General features: G+C 33.3%; 1 protein-coding gene across 1 annotated transcript; it reads right to left on the reverse strand.

Moving 5' to 3' along the window:
- Positions 1 to 7,330: 7,330 nt before the first annotated feature.
- On the reverse strand, positions 7,331 to 18,943 carry LOC120419740 (GTP-binding protein GEM-like). Its single transcript, XM_039582542.2, has 4 exons — positions 18,932 to 18,943; positions 13,662 to 13,854; positions 13,400 to 13,500; positions 7,331 to 9,268 (listed from the first exon to the last, which is right to left on the reverse strand). The coding sequence occupies exons 1-4, from the start codon at positions 18,941 to 18,943 to the stop codon at positions 9,110 to 9,112; spliced, it is 465 nt and encodes a 154-aa protein (XP_039438476.1). The 3' UTR covers positions 7,331 to 9,109.
- Between the last annotated feature and the right edge of the window lie 232 nt (positions 18,944 to 19,175).

Consider the following 19,175-nt stretch of genomic DNA (forward strand, 5'->3'; position numbering starts at 1 on the left):
ATTTTTTAACAGTTGAGTAACAAAAATTACAGAATTTTCGAAATTTATTTTGTATTTTTTTCTATGAAATATTTTTTAACCCTCTACTGCCCAAATTTTTTTTTCGAAAATATTTATTGTTCCCGTGTTTAGGAGGTCATTTTGAGCAACTTTTGTTCTACGAAAAACTTTACTTCTCTTGTTTTATGTTTTTCTTGTTTCATTTTTAGTATTTTAATTTGCATTAATCTTGTTTAGTTTATGTTTGTTTTTGGTAGTATTTGGCCTACTCTACCACCTCCTATCATTACATTTTGCCTATCTAATTTTTTCATGTTTTTACCGTAACTTTTTCAATTTTTTGCATGTTTTTCACATTTTCTGCTATAAAATGGAACCATTATCATTTAAATTGTAAATAAATGCGTAGAGGCATAGTCTGGGGCACTAGAAAAATTACTGCATACTTCTTTTTACTTAAAATATAGGAAATGTTAGTAAAAAACACAGCCAAAGTTGACCCCTAAAAAAATACATTTTTAAAAACATTGGCAAAGTCACATAAAACAAGTCAAACTTCCAACCCTAATATTTTCCAAAATTTTAAAAGTTCTTCTTTCCAATGCTTTTTAAAGGTCAAAAATTGGTTGAAAAATGGATTTTTGGCGATTTTTTAAATCGAAGCCCGTCTAGAGGCGGGGTTGGGTTGTAGAGGGTTAATTCGGAATTTTGAGTAAGCTGTTCAATCGAGCGTCCAATCTTCTATATATATAAAAAATTTCGACGGTTTTGTTCGAACGCGAATCAGTTCAATACGGAGCGTCAGATCGAGTTGCTCTTTGTTGCGTTGGGTTCGTATAAGTCCAAGGAAGGTTCTTACGCCAAAAAGTTACAACTTTGGCCACTCTGGAATCGATTCCGGAAAATCTGCAGATTGTATGGGAAAAGTTACGTAAAATCTAATTTTGATCACAGGAGGCTGAATAAGCAAAAAAGTTAAAAACGTCAACACACGAAAAAAGGCAGTACGAAGTTTGTCGGGTAAGGCTTGTTTTGTATAAAAGTCCCTTTGACACCAAATATTATTTTTAAAATAAAAATGTTGAAAATATCATTGCAATTTATGGTGGTTTTGAGTCAAAACTTTTGACCATTTTTATTACTTGATTATTCAGATTCGAAAATATTTTGACAGGGAAGCGCGTCCAAAGTCGAGTAAGTTTCAAAGTAAAATATGTACTCAAAATTGTTCACAAAATATCGTTTTTTTTTCGAAAGTACTAAAATTTTCATAACTTGCAAACGAAGCGATATTTTGTATGCTTTTTCTAATTAAAAGAGTTTTTTTTAAATAATAAAATTTTCACAAATTACCGTATTTTTTCGAAAATACTCAAATTTTCATAATTTGCAATATGGGTATTAAAAGAATCGAAATTTTGTATGCTTTTATCACTTTATTTGAGTTTTTTGTAAAATATAAAAAATAAAAAAATACCGTATTTCTTCGAAAATACCAAAATTTTCAAAAAATGCGATATGGGTTTTATATGTGGCGAGATTTTGTATGTTTTTCAAAGCTTTTTTTTTGGAATATCTAAAAAAAATCACAAAATATCGTATTTTTTTCGAAAATACTTAAATTTTCAAAATATGCGACATGGGTATCAATCGAAGCAAAATATGGATTGCTTTTTCACCTTTATTTTTAAATACAAACATTTTCACAAAATACCGTATTTTTTCTAGAGAACTAAAATTTTCAAAATATGTAATATGGGTATCGAACGAAGCGAAATTATGTTTACTTTTTTACTTTATTAGAGTTTTTTTTTGTAAAATGCAAATTTTTGTACAAAACACTGTAGGGTAGAGAAGTCATCAATGAGACACGGGGAACAATGATAAAATGGCTCTCACAAGTCGTAGTTTCAACCAATCAGGCTCATATTTGGGGGAAAGGTGTATCTACTGGATACACGTCTGCTTGAATAGTGGCTTTGGTTATGGACGCTCCCTTGAATAGATATTCATGAATGTTTGATTCTGGGGTTTAATAGTAAATTATGGACAGAAAATACATTTTCGCTCATAGGCTGCCATTTACACCAAAACTAATATTTCTCCAAATTTCTTTCGACGTTCCATAGGGATTGAGTTGGGCTACAATGTCCTTTCATTAGGTTTGACCAAAATTAAGAATATACCTAGAATCCAGGGCTGTCTCATTGTTCCCCACTCATTTTATCCCATGGGTAACAATGAGACACTTTGATTTTTCTTCATTAAACATTTCAAAATCCATGTAAATCTTTCAAAACATGAATTGAAAGTGATTTTTGGCATATTTATAGAGTTTTAACTTCATTTAACCAAACATACAAAGTTATTTTGTATAAATATATGGATTTTACAAAATTTAAATACTTTTTAGTATAACTTTTGTTAATTAAAGTTTCATGTTGGCAAAATTGCTCTAAAATGTTCAAGGCAAGTCACCTGTAATGGAATAATACAAAAACATTTACTAGAAAAATGTTGATTTTCGTAGAGTGTCTCATTATTCCCCAGCAGTCCCATTGTTCCTGCCAAGTGCGTCTACAATGAGACAGTTGAATAACTCTGGCTGTAGATGTCGGATCGATCTCATATTTAGGTCAATGTAAGAACACACTAAAAGAAAGAAAATGCAACATAACGCTCATTAAAACATGCTGAAGAAAAAATTAGAAAAATCGTTGAAAGTTGAAAACCAAAAGTGTCTCATTGATGACTACCCTACCCTATTTTTTTTCGAAAATACAAAAAAATTGCAATATGTCAAACGACGCAAAATTTTATATGAAGCATTCACAATTTGAATGTATGTATGAAGCATGCAAAATTTCGCTACGAAAATTTAAGTAATTTCGAAAAAATACGGTAACTTGTTAAACATTTAGTATTTACAAAAACTCTGATAAATTGAAAAATCAGAATAAATTTCAGTTTGTTTGATTAACACATTACAAATTTTGAAAATTTGAGTATTTTCGAAAAAATATGGTAATTTGTGGTGTTTGAAGGCTTGATTGTGGAGGTAATTGCAAACCACTTTTTACACCTAAGCTTCCATCCACCCTGGGATTCGAACTGACGAACTTTGGATGGTGGGTCCAACTGCCTACCAGAGACTCCACCGAGACAGGACCCAGAGAGACGACTCTTACACCTGGACTGAGCTAACGACCTAACCTCTAGGTTAGACCGGGGCCAACATTTACTTGCCCGTCTGACGGAATGCCCAAATTCATTGCAATGGAAAACGATAATAACAGGCAAATTATAGTTCATAAGTTGAGGACATTAGTGATCGATAAGCATGCACTTACTCTACACAAAATCAATTATGAAACACTTAAATAACTGTTTCAAACTTTACCCCTTCTTCACCAGTCCTAAATTCGCCCGATAGAGTTTTATCCACGCATTTCATAACCCTTTACCCCTTACCAACGTAGCAAAACCGAGCATCCACAATTCAATGGAAGTCGTATTTGGGCTGCGCCGCCTCACCGTTTTGCATCATAATTATAGGCATGGCATATCGGGCCCAACCGCGTCGCCGTCGATTCCATCATAGCCGGGAAGTGTGAGAGGGAAATTGAGGGTCTTGTTTGTTGTTTTTTTGGCTGCCGAATTACATATCGTTTATTCGAATACTTCTTTTTTTGTGTGTGAGTGTTTTTTCCTTCTGTTTAAGTGAGTTTTTGTGTGTTTAGCATGTGTATAGAAACAGTTTTATAATATTTCTTCTTTCTTTTTTTCTTCTCTTGCTCTTGCTTATAATTATTGATATAATAAGTGTTTTTTTTCTTCTCTTTGTTGATATATTTCAATAGATATTATATTTGAGTTTTGTATACATAAAAATAGTTGTATAAAAATAACTAGGAAGATGTGTATGTCTTTATGCCAATAATGGACAGCTAGTGAAAGATTTTGATTTCTGGTTATTCAATCTTCACCGTAATCAGTTGCTTAAGCCTATCATCTACAGTTCTGCATTTCACTACTACAACACTCTACCGCTACTTGGTAACAAGCACACTGATCCATTAAAGACAACGTTTGCCTCTTGATGCTGTCCAACAGTTGTTTGAGTGTTAATTTTTTTTGTAAGTCAGAGTTAAACTTTGATATTTTGATACAGACTTTCAGACCAAGCTCCGACTGATGTTTTGTGCTTCTTGAAAAATAGACAGTCATTTCCAGGATTTAATTGACAGAGCAATTTTATTTATTCTTGCTGCCCTTGCTAATATAGATTTAGGTCATTTGAAACTCTTTTTCTCGTTTATATGCTTAATATAATTGATTAAATACATGAACTTTTTTGTTAGTACACCTTTTTCTGTATAACTTCTAATCTGTGACACAATTGTTTAAGATTTCCCTGCCTCTCCATTCTAGTTACATTCTCCTCTTGCGAGGATAACATCAGCATCCTTCTTCCCCATCGCGTATTGTTCTTGTTTTGTTCCCTTTAGAATCTTAAGTGACCACTGCTGTTTGGACAACGTTTTTTTTTTAATTCCACTTAAAGCTTTTGTGAGTGTTTTTCTTCTTCTCTCTCTTTCTAATGGCCATTTGTGCTACTGTACAGATAAAGCTGACTTTTTTTTACCAAAAGATTGGCATAACGATTTCTGAGTGAATTTGCTAATGCAGCAACGATAAGACCGGCTAGTTTTGCTTTTTAGAATTGATAGAATCATTGCCGAAATTTAGTATCGCAAGCAGGCAAATCTCCTACAGGAAGTGTTACACTGTATGAAACTTTGTTTGAAGACTAGACCACGCAAGTTTCGTGCATGTTGAATGTTGTATGTTATAAACAGGACTGACTGAAAAAATAAATGTTTCACTCTTTAAAAAAATCCTAATTTTTCAATCAGCTTTTAATCACATAATACGATATTGGAATATTTTCTGCAGTTCATTAATTTTTAAATAAATATTTTCTCTGGCTTCAAAATGCTAAATTTTGGGTCATAGTTTATGAGTGACATAACTTTTAACCAAACTTTGATTTTTTTAGGAAGTGATGTGAAGTTTTAGAAGGAACAGGAATATATAGTAGATAAACCTAAATATTTTAAATGTCAAAATTTGCAAACTTACAAAGTTTTTTTCAAAATTTTGAAAATTGAGCTCAAGCTAAAAAAAAACTTTTTTAAATTTAAAAGTCTATCAATAATTTTTGAATTTCTATTCAATTTTGTTTATGGACATTTGTTTAGCCGACCTCTGGTTTTCTAATCGTAACCAATTTAGCTCATTTATATATGGAACGATGATATCTAGGAAACTGTTGATCCGATTTTAATGCCAGAAAATAGATTCTATTATAAAATCCAATGCCTTCTAATTCAAATCTTTTAATTTTTTTTAGACATTTTTTTAAATCCGGTTTCAAAATGGGGTTTTAAACAATATGGTTTAGAAATTGGAATATAATGTACACAAAATACAAATAAATAAAAGCTTTTTTTTGTTTCACAACAATTTCGTAGAAAACACTAAATCGACCAAGAATTCTTTAACGGGGGCTACTCAAATTCCATTTTTGAATTTAGAATCTTAAATTTAAGTCATTTCTAACCCTAAGTATGATTGCAAATCTAGCGAAACAATATAAATGGCACAAAAACAAAGTGTAGTGTAATGGTTTAGCCCATTTAAATTGTACTGCTTGAAATCGTCAAAAATGACCAAAAACATCGAGCAACATTGTCTTAATAAATTTTAACAATATCAAACTTTTTACACTTTTAGTAAATTAACAGAATATTTTGTAAGGTTGGCAAATTTTGGAATAAGAAGACATCAACTCCGTTGCGTGCACCTTTAACGCGAGTAAAATTTTGATTTCGATTTTTTCCTCCACTTCCTCGGTGAAAAAATAAAACATTTAATTTCACAAATTTTGAATGGTTAAAATATCACAAAATACACAAAAAAAAAATATTTGCGGTTTTATTGTACAACTTCTAACTTTTGGGGTCTTCTGCAAAATTGTCAGTATTGATGATGACTATTTTGTTAAAATAGGTACACGGTAACAAATTTTTTTGCTAATTTTTAATCAACATTTTAATAAATACATTTGCCACGACCCGTCTGTTTTAATTATTGAATTTTTTGTTATGTTTTAGGGGACAAAATACGCTACTTTTGAACCTTAGAGAAGTATGGATAAAAATTGTGCCACCGAGCGATGAAACTAAAAAAAAAATTTTTTTTGGACAAAATAGAAATTTCAGTCAAAATTTTTGTTTGGCTTGTTGAGCAACTAATGGTTCAATTTTCAATTTTAAATTTTAAACATTTGTGAAGTTTTATGAGTTTTTCGAAAAAAAATCTGTATTTTTTGAGCCTCACATTTTAAAAAGGCCAAATATTCAATATTACGCCCTTTTGATATGTTAGTTTCGATTCAAAAAGATTCCAAATGTTTTGTTCGAAAATATCATAAAACTCCACAAATGTTTCAATTTTTAATTTTACATTAAAAACAAGAGTTGACATTTTTTTTTACAAAAATTTCTATTTTTTCCAAAATATTTATACACAGAAAAAAAATGATGGTTATATTCATCAAGAAATGGTGACAGAGTTTGTGGCAAAAAAATAATTAATTTTACCCCAGAAAATGATGAACTTTCATCAGTTTTTGATGAATATTCATCAGGTTCACATTTTTACACATTTTTTATGTAATATTACTCAAATACAGAGGTAATATTCAACCTACCAAATTTCAACATTCCAAAACTCAACTTTTTTTTCTGAGTATATGTCCGTACTTCTCTGTGGCTCAAAAGTTGGGATATCATAAAAAAAAATCTGAAATTAAAACATATTGATTCTGAGAAATTGATGTTTTGATACCCACAACTTTGCCGAAGACACCAAATCGATAAGAAAATTCCTTCAAAAGTTACAGATTTTCAAAATCATATCGAGACTTGTATGGATGAACCAATGGCACAAAATAGCTTTTTTGCATATAGGGAAGGCTTCCACAAAGTTTCAGCCAAATGAAAAAATACAAAAATAAATTGTCGAAATCGGCTGATTTTGTAGTGAATTGCTCACACTTTACGTATGTTTTTTTTTCAAGCGATTCTTAAGCAAATCAAAATTTCTATCAAAGTCAACCCAGTTTACGGTACCAAAAAAATCTTTAAAAATTAACATTTCTAGATTTTTTGGCGATTCTGTCAAAATTCGGACATTTTACCGATTTTTCAACTTGAGTGACCATCTAGTTTTTGAATTGCTTCACTGGAAAAAAATATGAACAACAAGCTGCTCAATTGTCAACTGAGTTTTTTTTTCTGTTTTAAAAACAAAGCATAATGCAGTGTAATACCTCCTTAAAACAACATCGAAAACATCCACTACTAGTAGTAGGCCGATTAAGGTTAAGTTTCGTCGCGTCGCGTCGTCGTCGCCTACTGCTGTCTGCATTTTTTTCTGTTTCCCCTTTTTGATATATGGGTTTCATTGTCTCCAGTCTTACATAATACGTAATTTAAATATATTTATATGCGCAATTATTTATCGCCATTTCCTTTTCTTTAGAATCAACAGTGCTATCAATAGGATATATATTCTTTTTTAATAGCCAACTTATGTATAACGTTTGGCAAACATTTCCAGCTGCACTTATAATACTTATTGTTATTATTAGCTACTCATCACACGCAACTGAAAGAGCACATAACTATTAGAGAAAACAGTTGAAAGCGTTTGAGTTGTCATTAACTTGCAATATTAATCGGTGGGAAGCGTTTCTTCCATTAATACGTATGCGATTTCTCGGGAGCAGTGCCTAATCTAAGCTAGTTTGCTGAGCGAATTTGCAGATCTCAAAGGTAACAGGGATTGTTGTTTAGCTGTTTTCGATCCAAAAAAAGACTCTCAAGTGAAACTTGCCAAACAACCCTCCCCGCCCTCGATCCCTTGAGGGCATCTAGCTACACACATGGCCACGCACTCGAAAGTGGCCCTGCGCGGGTTTTTTTTTCAATCGAGCATCATCGAAGAAAGGTGAATGTCAAGGGAACACAAACATATGTACAAGACGCGGCGCGGTCCGGGTCCTATCAACAACACTCAACAAACGGCAACGGCAACAACAACAACTTTAGCAACACACACCAAAAAGGCCACCGCCGTCAGCAACAGGTTTTGTTTCGCCAGGGAACTTGGCGGGGGTGGGAGGGAGGGTCACATGGGAGGAGAGGGGGTTGTCCACCGGTTCGGAACCGAAGAGGACAAATAAGAGTGTGTGTTTGCGTACACGCCAGGTTCAGTCTGAGGGGTCAAGTTTGGCACAGGTCTTTCCTGCATGTTTTGAGCACGTTTAACCCCGAGCAAAATGATGTTGGGACAGTAGGAACACGGCTTGTTAATTTAACAAAAACATGTTTTGTTTGGTTTAAATTGATATAATTTTACATGATAAAGATTTTGATCACTGTTCGGAGATAAAATTTACCCTGATCAATAAATTCAGAGTGTTCGAAAAATTAACAAACTGTGTTATTACTGACTAATTAGATTTCACTCGGGGCTTCTTTGCAAATTTTACGACTAGGAAGGGTAATATAATTTGTGGGCCTTTCGTTTTTTACTTAGAAGTGTGGTTGATGCGAATAAATCTCATCTCTTTTTTTTTTCTTTGCGCTAAAACCCCTGCACGTTAAACGTTTTCTACTCGATTTACGACTCGTACTTACGTTCGCGCGCTTCTTCGCCGTCGTCGTCTCGTGTGGCGATGATATTAGGTTATGTAGGTTTACGACTTTTTCCCACTTCCCCACCCCACGTGTGTGAGCTTTTTTTGTGCGAGAGACAGTGCCCGCGTGGTTTGATTTGGAGTGAATCTAACTAGGTTTACACGTTCACTAAAAACTCGCTTCTTTGCAAATGGAAACCCCCTTAATGTGGTTTATACCTGTTTGATTTGGCAATATTCTTCTTACTTTTGAAAAGTCTCAACTCTTAGCGCGTTTTTCATGATATGGCAAAGTTCGGAAGGGAGAATTCGGAATTTTCCTATGGGAAGGATAAATTCGATTTACAGCACGTGCAGGTTTTCACAGCTCTTCGACTTGGTGATGTCGGTGAGGCAGATCTTGTGCAGGATCTCTTTGGCGATGTGCAGCGACATCTGGGTGCGCGAGTTACGCAGGTTGGTGGCACTGGCGCGCTTCTCGCGCTGCTCCTTGAGGCGGATCTGAGAGGGGGAGAAATTAGAAAAGAATTTGTTTAATTGTTTTTGAAAGTTACAAACTTGATAGTTTTAATTGCTTGGCAAAAGTATGTATTTTTATAATACTTTGGGCATAAGTTCCCTATGTCAAAAGAAGCCATTTTGAGCCATAATTTTTTTCATACAAGTTTCCATTAGGATTTAACAAAAATGTTTTTTTGTGAACAGGCTTGTTTGAGTGAACTGAGCCCAATCCCCAAATATGAGTGTGATTTGATGGTTCAGAAGCTGGCCACTCATGAATTTTATGTGGAATCTATCTCGTAGACGTTTTTGAATCATTTCAGCCAGTGGCGTGTAGGCTTTATCCTTGTGCAAGTTTTGATACTGATTACATTGAAGTTTTGAACACTTTGAAGCTAATGTACGACCCTTCAAAGTTCGACTCTTTTTTTGAAAAATCGGAAAAAATGTACAAAAAATTGGTACACGAAAAAAAAACAAATCCAATCGTATCTTTTGCGCCAGAGTTTTGGATGGTGCCAAATTTGTTATTTTGAAAGAAACATATCAAACAAAATAAAATAAAAATTGCTCTTTAAATCAAATTTGCAATCAAAAATGGTTTTTTTTTAAGGAAAACACAATTCAAATAAAATTTGTACCAGCCTAATGTTTCAATTTTATTAAAAGTGTCATTAAATAAGCCCTCACATTTTCAACTCTCAATAATTCGGAAACTATTGGTCCGAAAAAAATTAAACTTTTCTGGAATTTTCTGTTTTTCTTTAATATTTTTATTTATCATTTTAAAATCAAGAGTTTTCTTTATAAAGGGCAATACATTTATTTTCAGCAGATTTAAATTATGGGCATAATTCAAAATATCAAGATATTTTTTTAAGAACAGAAAATTTCACAGAAAGTATTGAATAATTTCACCTAAAAATGCCTCTAAATGGGCAACGATTGCAAATTTGATCTTAATTTAATTTCAATCGGACTGACACAAATTTTAAAAGAAAGATGATGAAATTTTAGGTGGATAGGTCGACTAAGAGTCATAGAAGAAGATATAAAGGACGGAAAACTAAGTTGTGTCAGTTTTCACCGAAAAAGTCCGATTATTTTTCAATTTCAATTCGGTTTTATTGGTGAATTATCAATATACAATAAGTTCTTTTGGAATACATAACAGAGTTTTGGAGTTCCTTTCAGCTGTGTGTTACATCATAATCCATTTTGGAACAATTGTTGCTTGTAGTTAAGGGGTTACCGAAAGTAAGAAAAAGATAGGAAAAAAACTTACTAAAATTGCAAGGGAAAGGGGATAGAAATAGAGAAAGCTTAAAACTAGATCACAATTTTTTATCCTTTATAGATGTGCTTAATCATCAGCTCCCCAAGGGCCAGAAATTGCTCCGCCTTATTCTGGCAGGTCCGAAACCGCGTCATCACCTCCCCCGCGAGAGCAAAGAACTCCGGCAGGGTAAAGGATCTTCCCCGGTGACTCCTTGCTGGGTCGCATCGCCGCTACCGGCAGCGACCACGCTTGCAAACGACCGCCCCCATCCAGGAGGGACCGCTGGGATGTCCGCTGGAACCGTACGCTGGCCAGCTGCAGGAACGGCTGCACTCTACTTCGCTGAGGAGGATGGGACGCTGCTGCTTTCTTCTTCCAAAAGTCCGATTAAAATTAAATTAACATCATTTCTCGGTGACCAAAACAATATGGGAAATATGATTTTGTATCTTATAATGATGTTTAAAACTTTAAATAAAATTTGTACCAGTCTAATGATTAATTCAATTTAAATAAAAATAAAAAAAGCGTTTTTATGGAAATTCAAGTAAAAAAAAAGGCAATTGTCCTAATCAAAACCTACAACTTTGCCGAAGACACCAAATCGAAATCTGATTCTTTTGAAGGAATTTTCTAAATAAAATAGTGTTTTCAGCAAAGTTGTAGGTACTGATTAGGAATATCAAAGAAAAAAAAATGGAACACGACAAATGTATTTTACCGTATTTTTTAAACTTTTCCACAAAAATCACTTTCCGAAAATTCATATTTTTTTATTTGTATTTTTTGAGCCATTGAGAAATTTGGGCAACAAACACCATGTGATGATTTGCTGAATTTTTTTTTTTAATTTTTGAAGAAAAATAAAATCTTACCCACATTATTTTTTAACTACAGTTTGTAATGCAGAATCGAATTTGCAATTGATAGGGACTTAACAGATATTTTTGAAAAGTGTCTCATTTCCGGGATATAGCCACTTTAAGTTTGATTTCAATAAAAAATTGCAATATTTCGATTTTTTTAGAACAATTACTGAAAATATATTTTTTTCAAAAAGTGCACAAACTTTCCTAAACTTTGATCTAAGAACCATTGGATATTGGACCTCTAGTTGTTGAGATACAATGAAAAAAAAAAAACAATCAAACAGAAAAATTCAAATTTGTGAAACGCAATTTTCGGATGCTAATATCTCAGCAAGTACGTACAAATTTTCAATGATGAATTTTGGATTCAAGACTTACATTTTATGAGGGCCATGTATTCAATGTTATTAAATATTCAATTGAGTTAAATTAATTTAATTAAAATTAATCAGTGCCAGGATCAGAATAATCAGGAAAATAAAAAATAAATAAATGAAATTTGTTGCAAAATTCCTGTTTCTCGGGATATTTAGAATCTCGAAAAATTGGTGCACCGTTTTAAAGTTTAAGGTATGTTTTTTTTTTAAATGTTCAATATTTTGAAATAAAAAAATAGGCTTATGAAGAAAATGCTTTTATGCGAAACAAATTTTTGAAAAACTTGGAACTTCATAAAATTATTTTTTGACTTTATTGATCTTGACTGCTGGATACTGAGATACAGCCTCTTCTAGCTAAAATATTGTTCAAAGTCAGTTTTTCTCTGTGCCATCTAATTCACCTTCAATTTGTCTTGGAAACTATCGGTTCGATTTTCAAAATATCAAAAATAAAACTTAAGTGATTTTTTTTTTCAATAAAATAATTTCTAAATTTTTAGCTAAGACTATCAACCAAGCTTCCCTGCACCGTGCGGTACACGCGGTTCATTTGCACCTCGGGTTTACTTTGCGCCTGCTTTGTTCGGTTTACACCCGTACCCGACTCATACGAACCGAGGGTATTTTGGTTCATCGTACCAACGCACCACGACACTCTCGGTTCGCCGCGTCGGTTTTGTGTCTGGCACTCACCCATGGCATGAACCCGGTGTATGAGCCAAGGTGCTTCACTCGATACGAGCCGAGGTGCGTGCCGTGGTACGCGCTGGCGGTACAAAACGGGCTCAATACCACGGCGCGTACCACGGCACGCTGGGTTCATGCCATGGTTGAAATGCATTTTACACTAGTTCAGTTGTTTTGCAATCCTAAGTTTTCAAAAAATGTAAAATTTGACAAAAACAAAATTTTTAAAATCAATCCAAATATGCTACAAATGATTTTAAACGCAGGGGAATGCATTTTAAATTGTTTTAAACTGGTTGCACTTAAATTTGCAATGAAATATTGAAAGTTTTTGAAAAAAATGCCCCCTTATTTTTCGGTTAAACTTTGAGGGGGGGTACCAGCCTAATACAAAAAAATAAAATTTTTATTTAGATTACGTATTTTTAAATTTCAACTTTGAGTGATAAATTGCTAAAAAATCAGGAAAGTTAAGTCAAATCATGAATACAAGAAACCCTGTTTATAGATTTTGATACAATTTATAAAATTTCGATGGAAGATGGTGGATTTTGGTAAATATTTTTTTAAAGTTAGTTAAACAATTTAATTAAGTAATAAGTATTATAATAATATGAAAATCTAGCGATCAACCTCAACATGTTCCAACACTGGAGAAACCCAGCCTGCGCAGTTTCCTCGTTAAACGCTTTCAACCTGCTCAATGGTCACGTTTATTGGAAAATTGCTACTTTTTCGACCACATTGGAGCACCCAAACTGATTATCTCCTCCCCGCATGCATGTACGTACACGTATACATTTCACAGCCCGATAATAAAAGTAGAGCAATTGCTCCGGCTTTACTCCGTCCAGGCAGCAGTTCTACATATTTGCGCATATCTAAGTCAATCAGCATTGCAGCAGCAGCACCTCACCTGTTTCAGCACACCCACGAGCAGTTCGTCCACGTTGTGCTGGATTCCGCTGGACGTTTCGATGAATTTCGCCTCCCGCGAGGTGGCTAACTGTTTCCCCTCTGCGCAATTGACACATTAACGGGACGAGAAGAAGAAGAAGTAAAACAGAGCCATCACAAATCTTGAATCTTGGCTTAAGCTAAGCTTGTACAACAGACTACTTAAGTATGCGCGCTCAGTGGTACAACAAAATTACACATTTCGGACAGACTCTTCTTACCAGAGGTGCTGATTGCCCGGGACCGGGCCAGGTCGGACTTGTTGGCCGCGATGATGACCGCCTTCTCCTTGGTGTAGTTCTCCGACCACAGATAGTTGAGGATCTCCTCGGTGACGCGGAACGTGTTGCGGTCCACGATCGAGTAGACGACCACGCAGCAATGAGGTTCATATGTTGATAACGAGTTCTCCACCTGGTGAAAGAAGGGAAATATAAATGTTGTATGTTGGTTGGTGGTGAATAATAGAGTTGCCATGGCCGGATTAGGAGCCGGATTTTGAGTTTCCCCCACGGAGGCGACCAAGACGGTCAAACTGGCTTATCTTACGCCGTTAGAAAGGGAATTTAGGATATTCAGCGTGGAGTAGTACTGAGCGGAGGATTGTTTGTAACGGTTGGCCTAGTTTGGGGTGTGCTAAATACTTGGAATGATTTGTTGAAACAGTTTTACAAGTTAGAAAGTTGTTATTTGATTAGAAGCATAGTAAAGTTATATGAACTTTTCAAGTTTGTATTGAAATTAAATAATGCCATTTTGTAGCTATTGCAATAATTGATGAAAATAGGTATGTAGGGGAGTTTGGGGTAATATGGACAGTGGGGGTAATTTGGACACCCCTTTAAAAATCACGTTTTCTTCAGATATAAAGTGAAAACGACAATTTAAGTGATAAGGCTTGTACTAGTAATGGCCTAAGAGTATGGACAAACCAAAAAAGTTGGAATAGGTTAAGTAGTTTTGGTATCATGTGTAAAAGTTTCCAAAGGCCGGTTGGCACTGCCTTAAATTCTAATATTTGAAGGTTAGGAAATAAGGTTTTGCAGGGGTTATATGGCAAAAAAGTGGACATTTTTTTGTTTAAGGGGGTTGCTTGGACGATGCCTGAGATATGTACGTATAAAAATTGTGCATTTTATCCATTTTTATCATCAAAAATCGCAATTTATGATAGAATATGGGGGTAATTTGGACATGGCTTGTGGGGTAATTTAGACATACCTGAAAGTCTACCTGTCAGGCAACAAAAAAGTAACTTTCATGGTTGGATGAGTTTTTAAAGGGATTCAGATAAATTTAGAGGGATTTAATATGTCAAAACAATCAAAAATGAATGTGAGCAATGAGAACTTTCACAAAACCCCTATTTTTTTAATTTAGATAAAATTATTCCAATGTTCGAATTGATGAAAATCTGATTACTGTACATTTGGCGTTCAACAAGACTCTAATGTTGATTGCTTTTTTATTAATTTCTTTGACATTTCTAATTTCTATGCTGGTTTACAATAATACAGAATACAGAATGTAAAATTTAAAAAAAATGATATTTTCAGGCTGATAAATTCTATATAATGATTGATTTATATAAACATAAACGATACCTTAATCACTAAAAACAAGTATAGTGTGCCTGATCTAGAATCAATGTTTAAATCATTTCAGTATTAATGATTAAATTATGTATACTACACTGAACTATTTGTTATCTTCCTATTAAATTATAGTTCTATCACAAAATCATTATTTAAGCCATTGATGAAATATTGTGAGCAACACTTCAAAATATAAAGCAATTACAAAACCAGGTTGAAGGATAAAAAACATGCTCAAAAAATCGAATGTTAAACTTATTCTTCAACATATGTCCAAATTACCCCACAAAAGGTGTTCATACTACCCCACAAGGTATGTCCAAATTACCCCATAGGGATGTTCATATTGCCCCCACACAAAAATGTGGGGGTAATTTGGACACCTTTTAACTTTTGCGATAAAAATGGGTTTTTCATAGTGCGTCCATCCCGGGAATTCCCGGGACAAAAATCCCGGGATTTTTCCAAAACCGGGAATTCCCGAATCCCGGGAATTTTCATAATTTGTCCCGGGAATTCCGGAAATTGAAAAAAAAAATCAAATATTGGTCTGGAAATTCAGATTTGGTTGTAGAAATAGATGAACAGTTGAATACATAGTAATCGATACAAATTTTAAAGCATTACAATTTGTATTCGGCATATATCAGCTTTAATTATTCTTATAAGGGAAAATTGTATAATTTTTTCATTTCACAGTTCCCCAAAATGCCTGGTATTTTTAATATTTTCTATTTAACTTTATGCTTTTTAAAAGACTGGGTATTATATTTTTATTTAGGATTTTAAATTAGAAAAAAAATATCATCTTAAATTATTTTTCATCAGACACAGGAATCTGCGGCAAATCACAACAAATCTAACGAATTAAGACAGCTATTTAAATCCGATTTACAAATTTATTGCTCTGAAATCTCCTGTAACTTCTCAGCCTGTAGTCCTGATTTTCCCAAGTTGGCGGTAGTAACTTAAAGATTATTAGTTAAATATGTTTTATGTTAAATAAGACAAACAAAACTTATCTGAAATTTTACATTGACTGGCATCATTTTATTTCTAGAGTTTTTGTTTTAAAGGGTCCGAAAAACATATGAAAGACTTATAGGACTTTAAAAAAAAAACTCTGGTTTTGTTGCCACTTCTCGTTTTTTTTACATTTTTAAAGAAAATTTTCAAGCTTTTCTAGTTATGGCATATAAAAAATATATAAAAGAAATATATTTTTAAAACTTATTTAGTTTGAATTACATCAAGATTGAAAATTATAGTTTTTTTTTAATTCAAAACACAGCAAAGAACAAAAAAAAACAATTTTTAATTTAAGTTATTCAAAAACTGTCGTCCTTGTTTGGATTGAAGTGTATACTGTTGCCAATTATTGTTATTGATCTAATTTATGATTTTAAGCTTGAAAACGTATCAAATATTATGAAAACATAGATTTTATGACTGCTTCAAAAATTTCCCGGGATCCCGGGAATTCCCGGGATTTCAAAAATATTTTTTCCGTTTCCCGGGAATTTCAAAACCCGGGAATTTGGACGCCCTAGTTTTTCATCAAAATTTATCGAAATGAATGACATTTTTCCATCAAATATGGTCTCTATTATCCTCTGGTGTCATCCACATTCCATACAGCCCGTAACAGAGCAATTTCCTTCAAATCAAATTATTCGCTCTACAGCATTGCCTTGGCGTTCTCGATTGCGAGATTCCTACTCGAAACTAGGTGTTCGAAGGCTTGATTGTTGAGGCAATTGCAAACCTCTTTTTACACCTTAGCTTCCATCCACCCCGGGATTCGAACTGACGACCTTTGGATTGTTAGACCAACTGCCTACCAGCGACTCCACCGAGGCAGGACCCAGGGAGACGACTCCTACACCTGGACTGAGCTAACGACCTAACCTTTTTTTTTTTTTTTTAGGTTAGTCCGGGACCAACATTTACTTCCCTTCCGACGGAAGGCGTGATCAGACAAATCTCGTCTCGAAAAATGCCACCGGGACCGTCTGGGATCGAACCCAGGCCGACTGGGTGAGAGGCAATCACGCTTACCCCTACACCACGGTCCCGGAGCAATTTCCTTAGGGTGTCCAAATTACCCCACACTCCCCTGCCTCCCTTGAATTTTTGAAAAATATTGAAATGGTGAAACAACTTTTTTCTATTCTATTATTTTACAATTAAGGTCTTTTTTGATACTTTTTTTTAAGTTATAGTCCTTTTTTTTAATTTTGGCAGTGCTGTATTGTGAGGGTAAACCAATCAACCAAAAAAAATCGTATGGTTTTTCCAGTTATTGTAATATTTGAGCATGTTAGCCTTTTTATCGATTTATCTCAATAAACCATTTGTTCAGCAAGTTTTGAGCATTCTAGAGCTCTGAGTAATTCAATTGCCAATATCTTAGATACTTTTTAAACAACATCCAATGGCAGAAAAAAGTTATATAAATCAAGTCTTACTTTACAATTGGTCAAAAATTACTTCATTTAACATTTTTTGAGCCTGAAAGATCTGTGTAAAGTTCACGAATCTTTAAATCATTAAACAATGAAATTGGTTAGAAGTAGGCATTTGAATATTTGACGTGAAGCCTTTGCAAATATGTGATTTAAGTAGAAAAAAAAATAAAATTAAATTTTGCATTAAAAACTAATCAAAAGTACAATTTCTATTTTTTGAATCAATATTTTCCATAAAATCAGAAATTTTGTAAACAAATAATAATTTTACGCAACCACCAAACCCTGGAATTGATTTTACTTATATTTTTTGGTTTGGCTCAAACTTTGTGAAGGCCCCCTATCACCAAAGAAGCCATTCTGTCATTGGTTCACAAATCTTAATACAATTTTGGCAGCTGTTCATACAAAAATGGCACGTAAATATTTGAAAATATGTAACTTTTCAAGGATTTTTTGGATTAATTTGGTGTTTTCGGCAATGTTGTAGGTATTGATGAGAACTATTATAAAAAATAGGTACACGGAAAAAATATTTTTTTCCCAAAAAATCAATTTCTCAAAATCCGCATTCAGAAATAAGTAATTTATTAAAATTTTACCGACGAGTTATGTTTTTTTAAATAGTGATTAAAAAAATAAATCTTGTACTTAAAATTTTATGACCTAATTTTTCATGTAAAATTGGAAAAAAATATTTTGAAACTTTTTAATCAAAACTAACATTTCAAAAGGGCTAAATATTGAAATATTGTTTTGAAAAGATCGGAAAATTTCACGAATGTTTCATATTTTAACATTGAAAATCGGACCATTAGTTGCTGAGATATCGACATTAATAAATGGAAGGTTGTTTGGGTGCGAAAATAAAAATCATTTTTCCTTTTTCTTTTATCTGCTGAATCTCAGCAACCAGTGATCCAATTTTCAATGTTTCTTAGATGAAATTGCAGGAAATTTTCTGAATTTTTCGAAAACGATGTTTTTAGGAATGGACAATCATGGACACTATTTAAAAAAAAAAAAAAAATAAAACGAAAAAAATATGTTGGGATTTTGGGAAATTGATTTTTTGTAAAAAAAAAGTTAATTAAAAAATCACCAACTGTTTCCTCATCAATACCTACAACTTTGCCGAAGACACCAAATTAATAAAAAAAATCCTTGAAAAGTTACAAATTTTCGAATATTTACGTACCATTTTTGTATAATCAGATGCCAAAATTGTATGGAGATTTGTATGGGTGAACCAAAGACACAAAATGGCTTCTTTGGTGATAAAGAAGGCCCCCAGAAAGTTTGAGCCAAATCAAAAAATACAAAAAGTAAAAATGGTAAAAATTGGCCGATTTTTTAGAAAATTGCTCAAATTTTATTTTTTTCTGATTAAAATTCAATTTGAAAAATGTGAAATGATTTCATAATTACCCTCAGACCCATGGAAATATTTTTTTATATTTTATATTCCCTTGGCCAATGCCAATTTTATACCGTGGTTTCAACACGTACCACGTTTGTAAAATTATTGTTTTTTTTTCAAGAAAGAGCACAGTTTTCAAGTTATAGCCAATTGAGGGTTAATTTCTAATTGAAATAAGTAATTTATTAATTTTAGTATCCACAAATTCTAATTCTCTACGATTTTCGTATATAGACTTTGAAAATTGGATAA

The sequence above is a fragment of the Culex pipiens genome, chromosome 3, assembly GCF_016801865.2.
Source record: "Culex pipiens pallens isolate TS chromosome 3, TS_CPP_V2, whole genome shotgun sequence".
Taxonomy (NCBI): domain Eukaryota; kingdom Metazoa; phylum Arthropoda; class Insecta; order Diptera; family Culicidae; genus Culex; species Culex pipiens.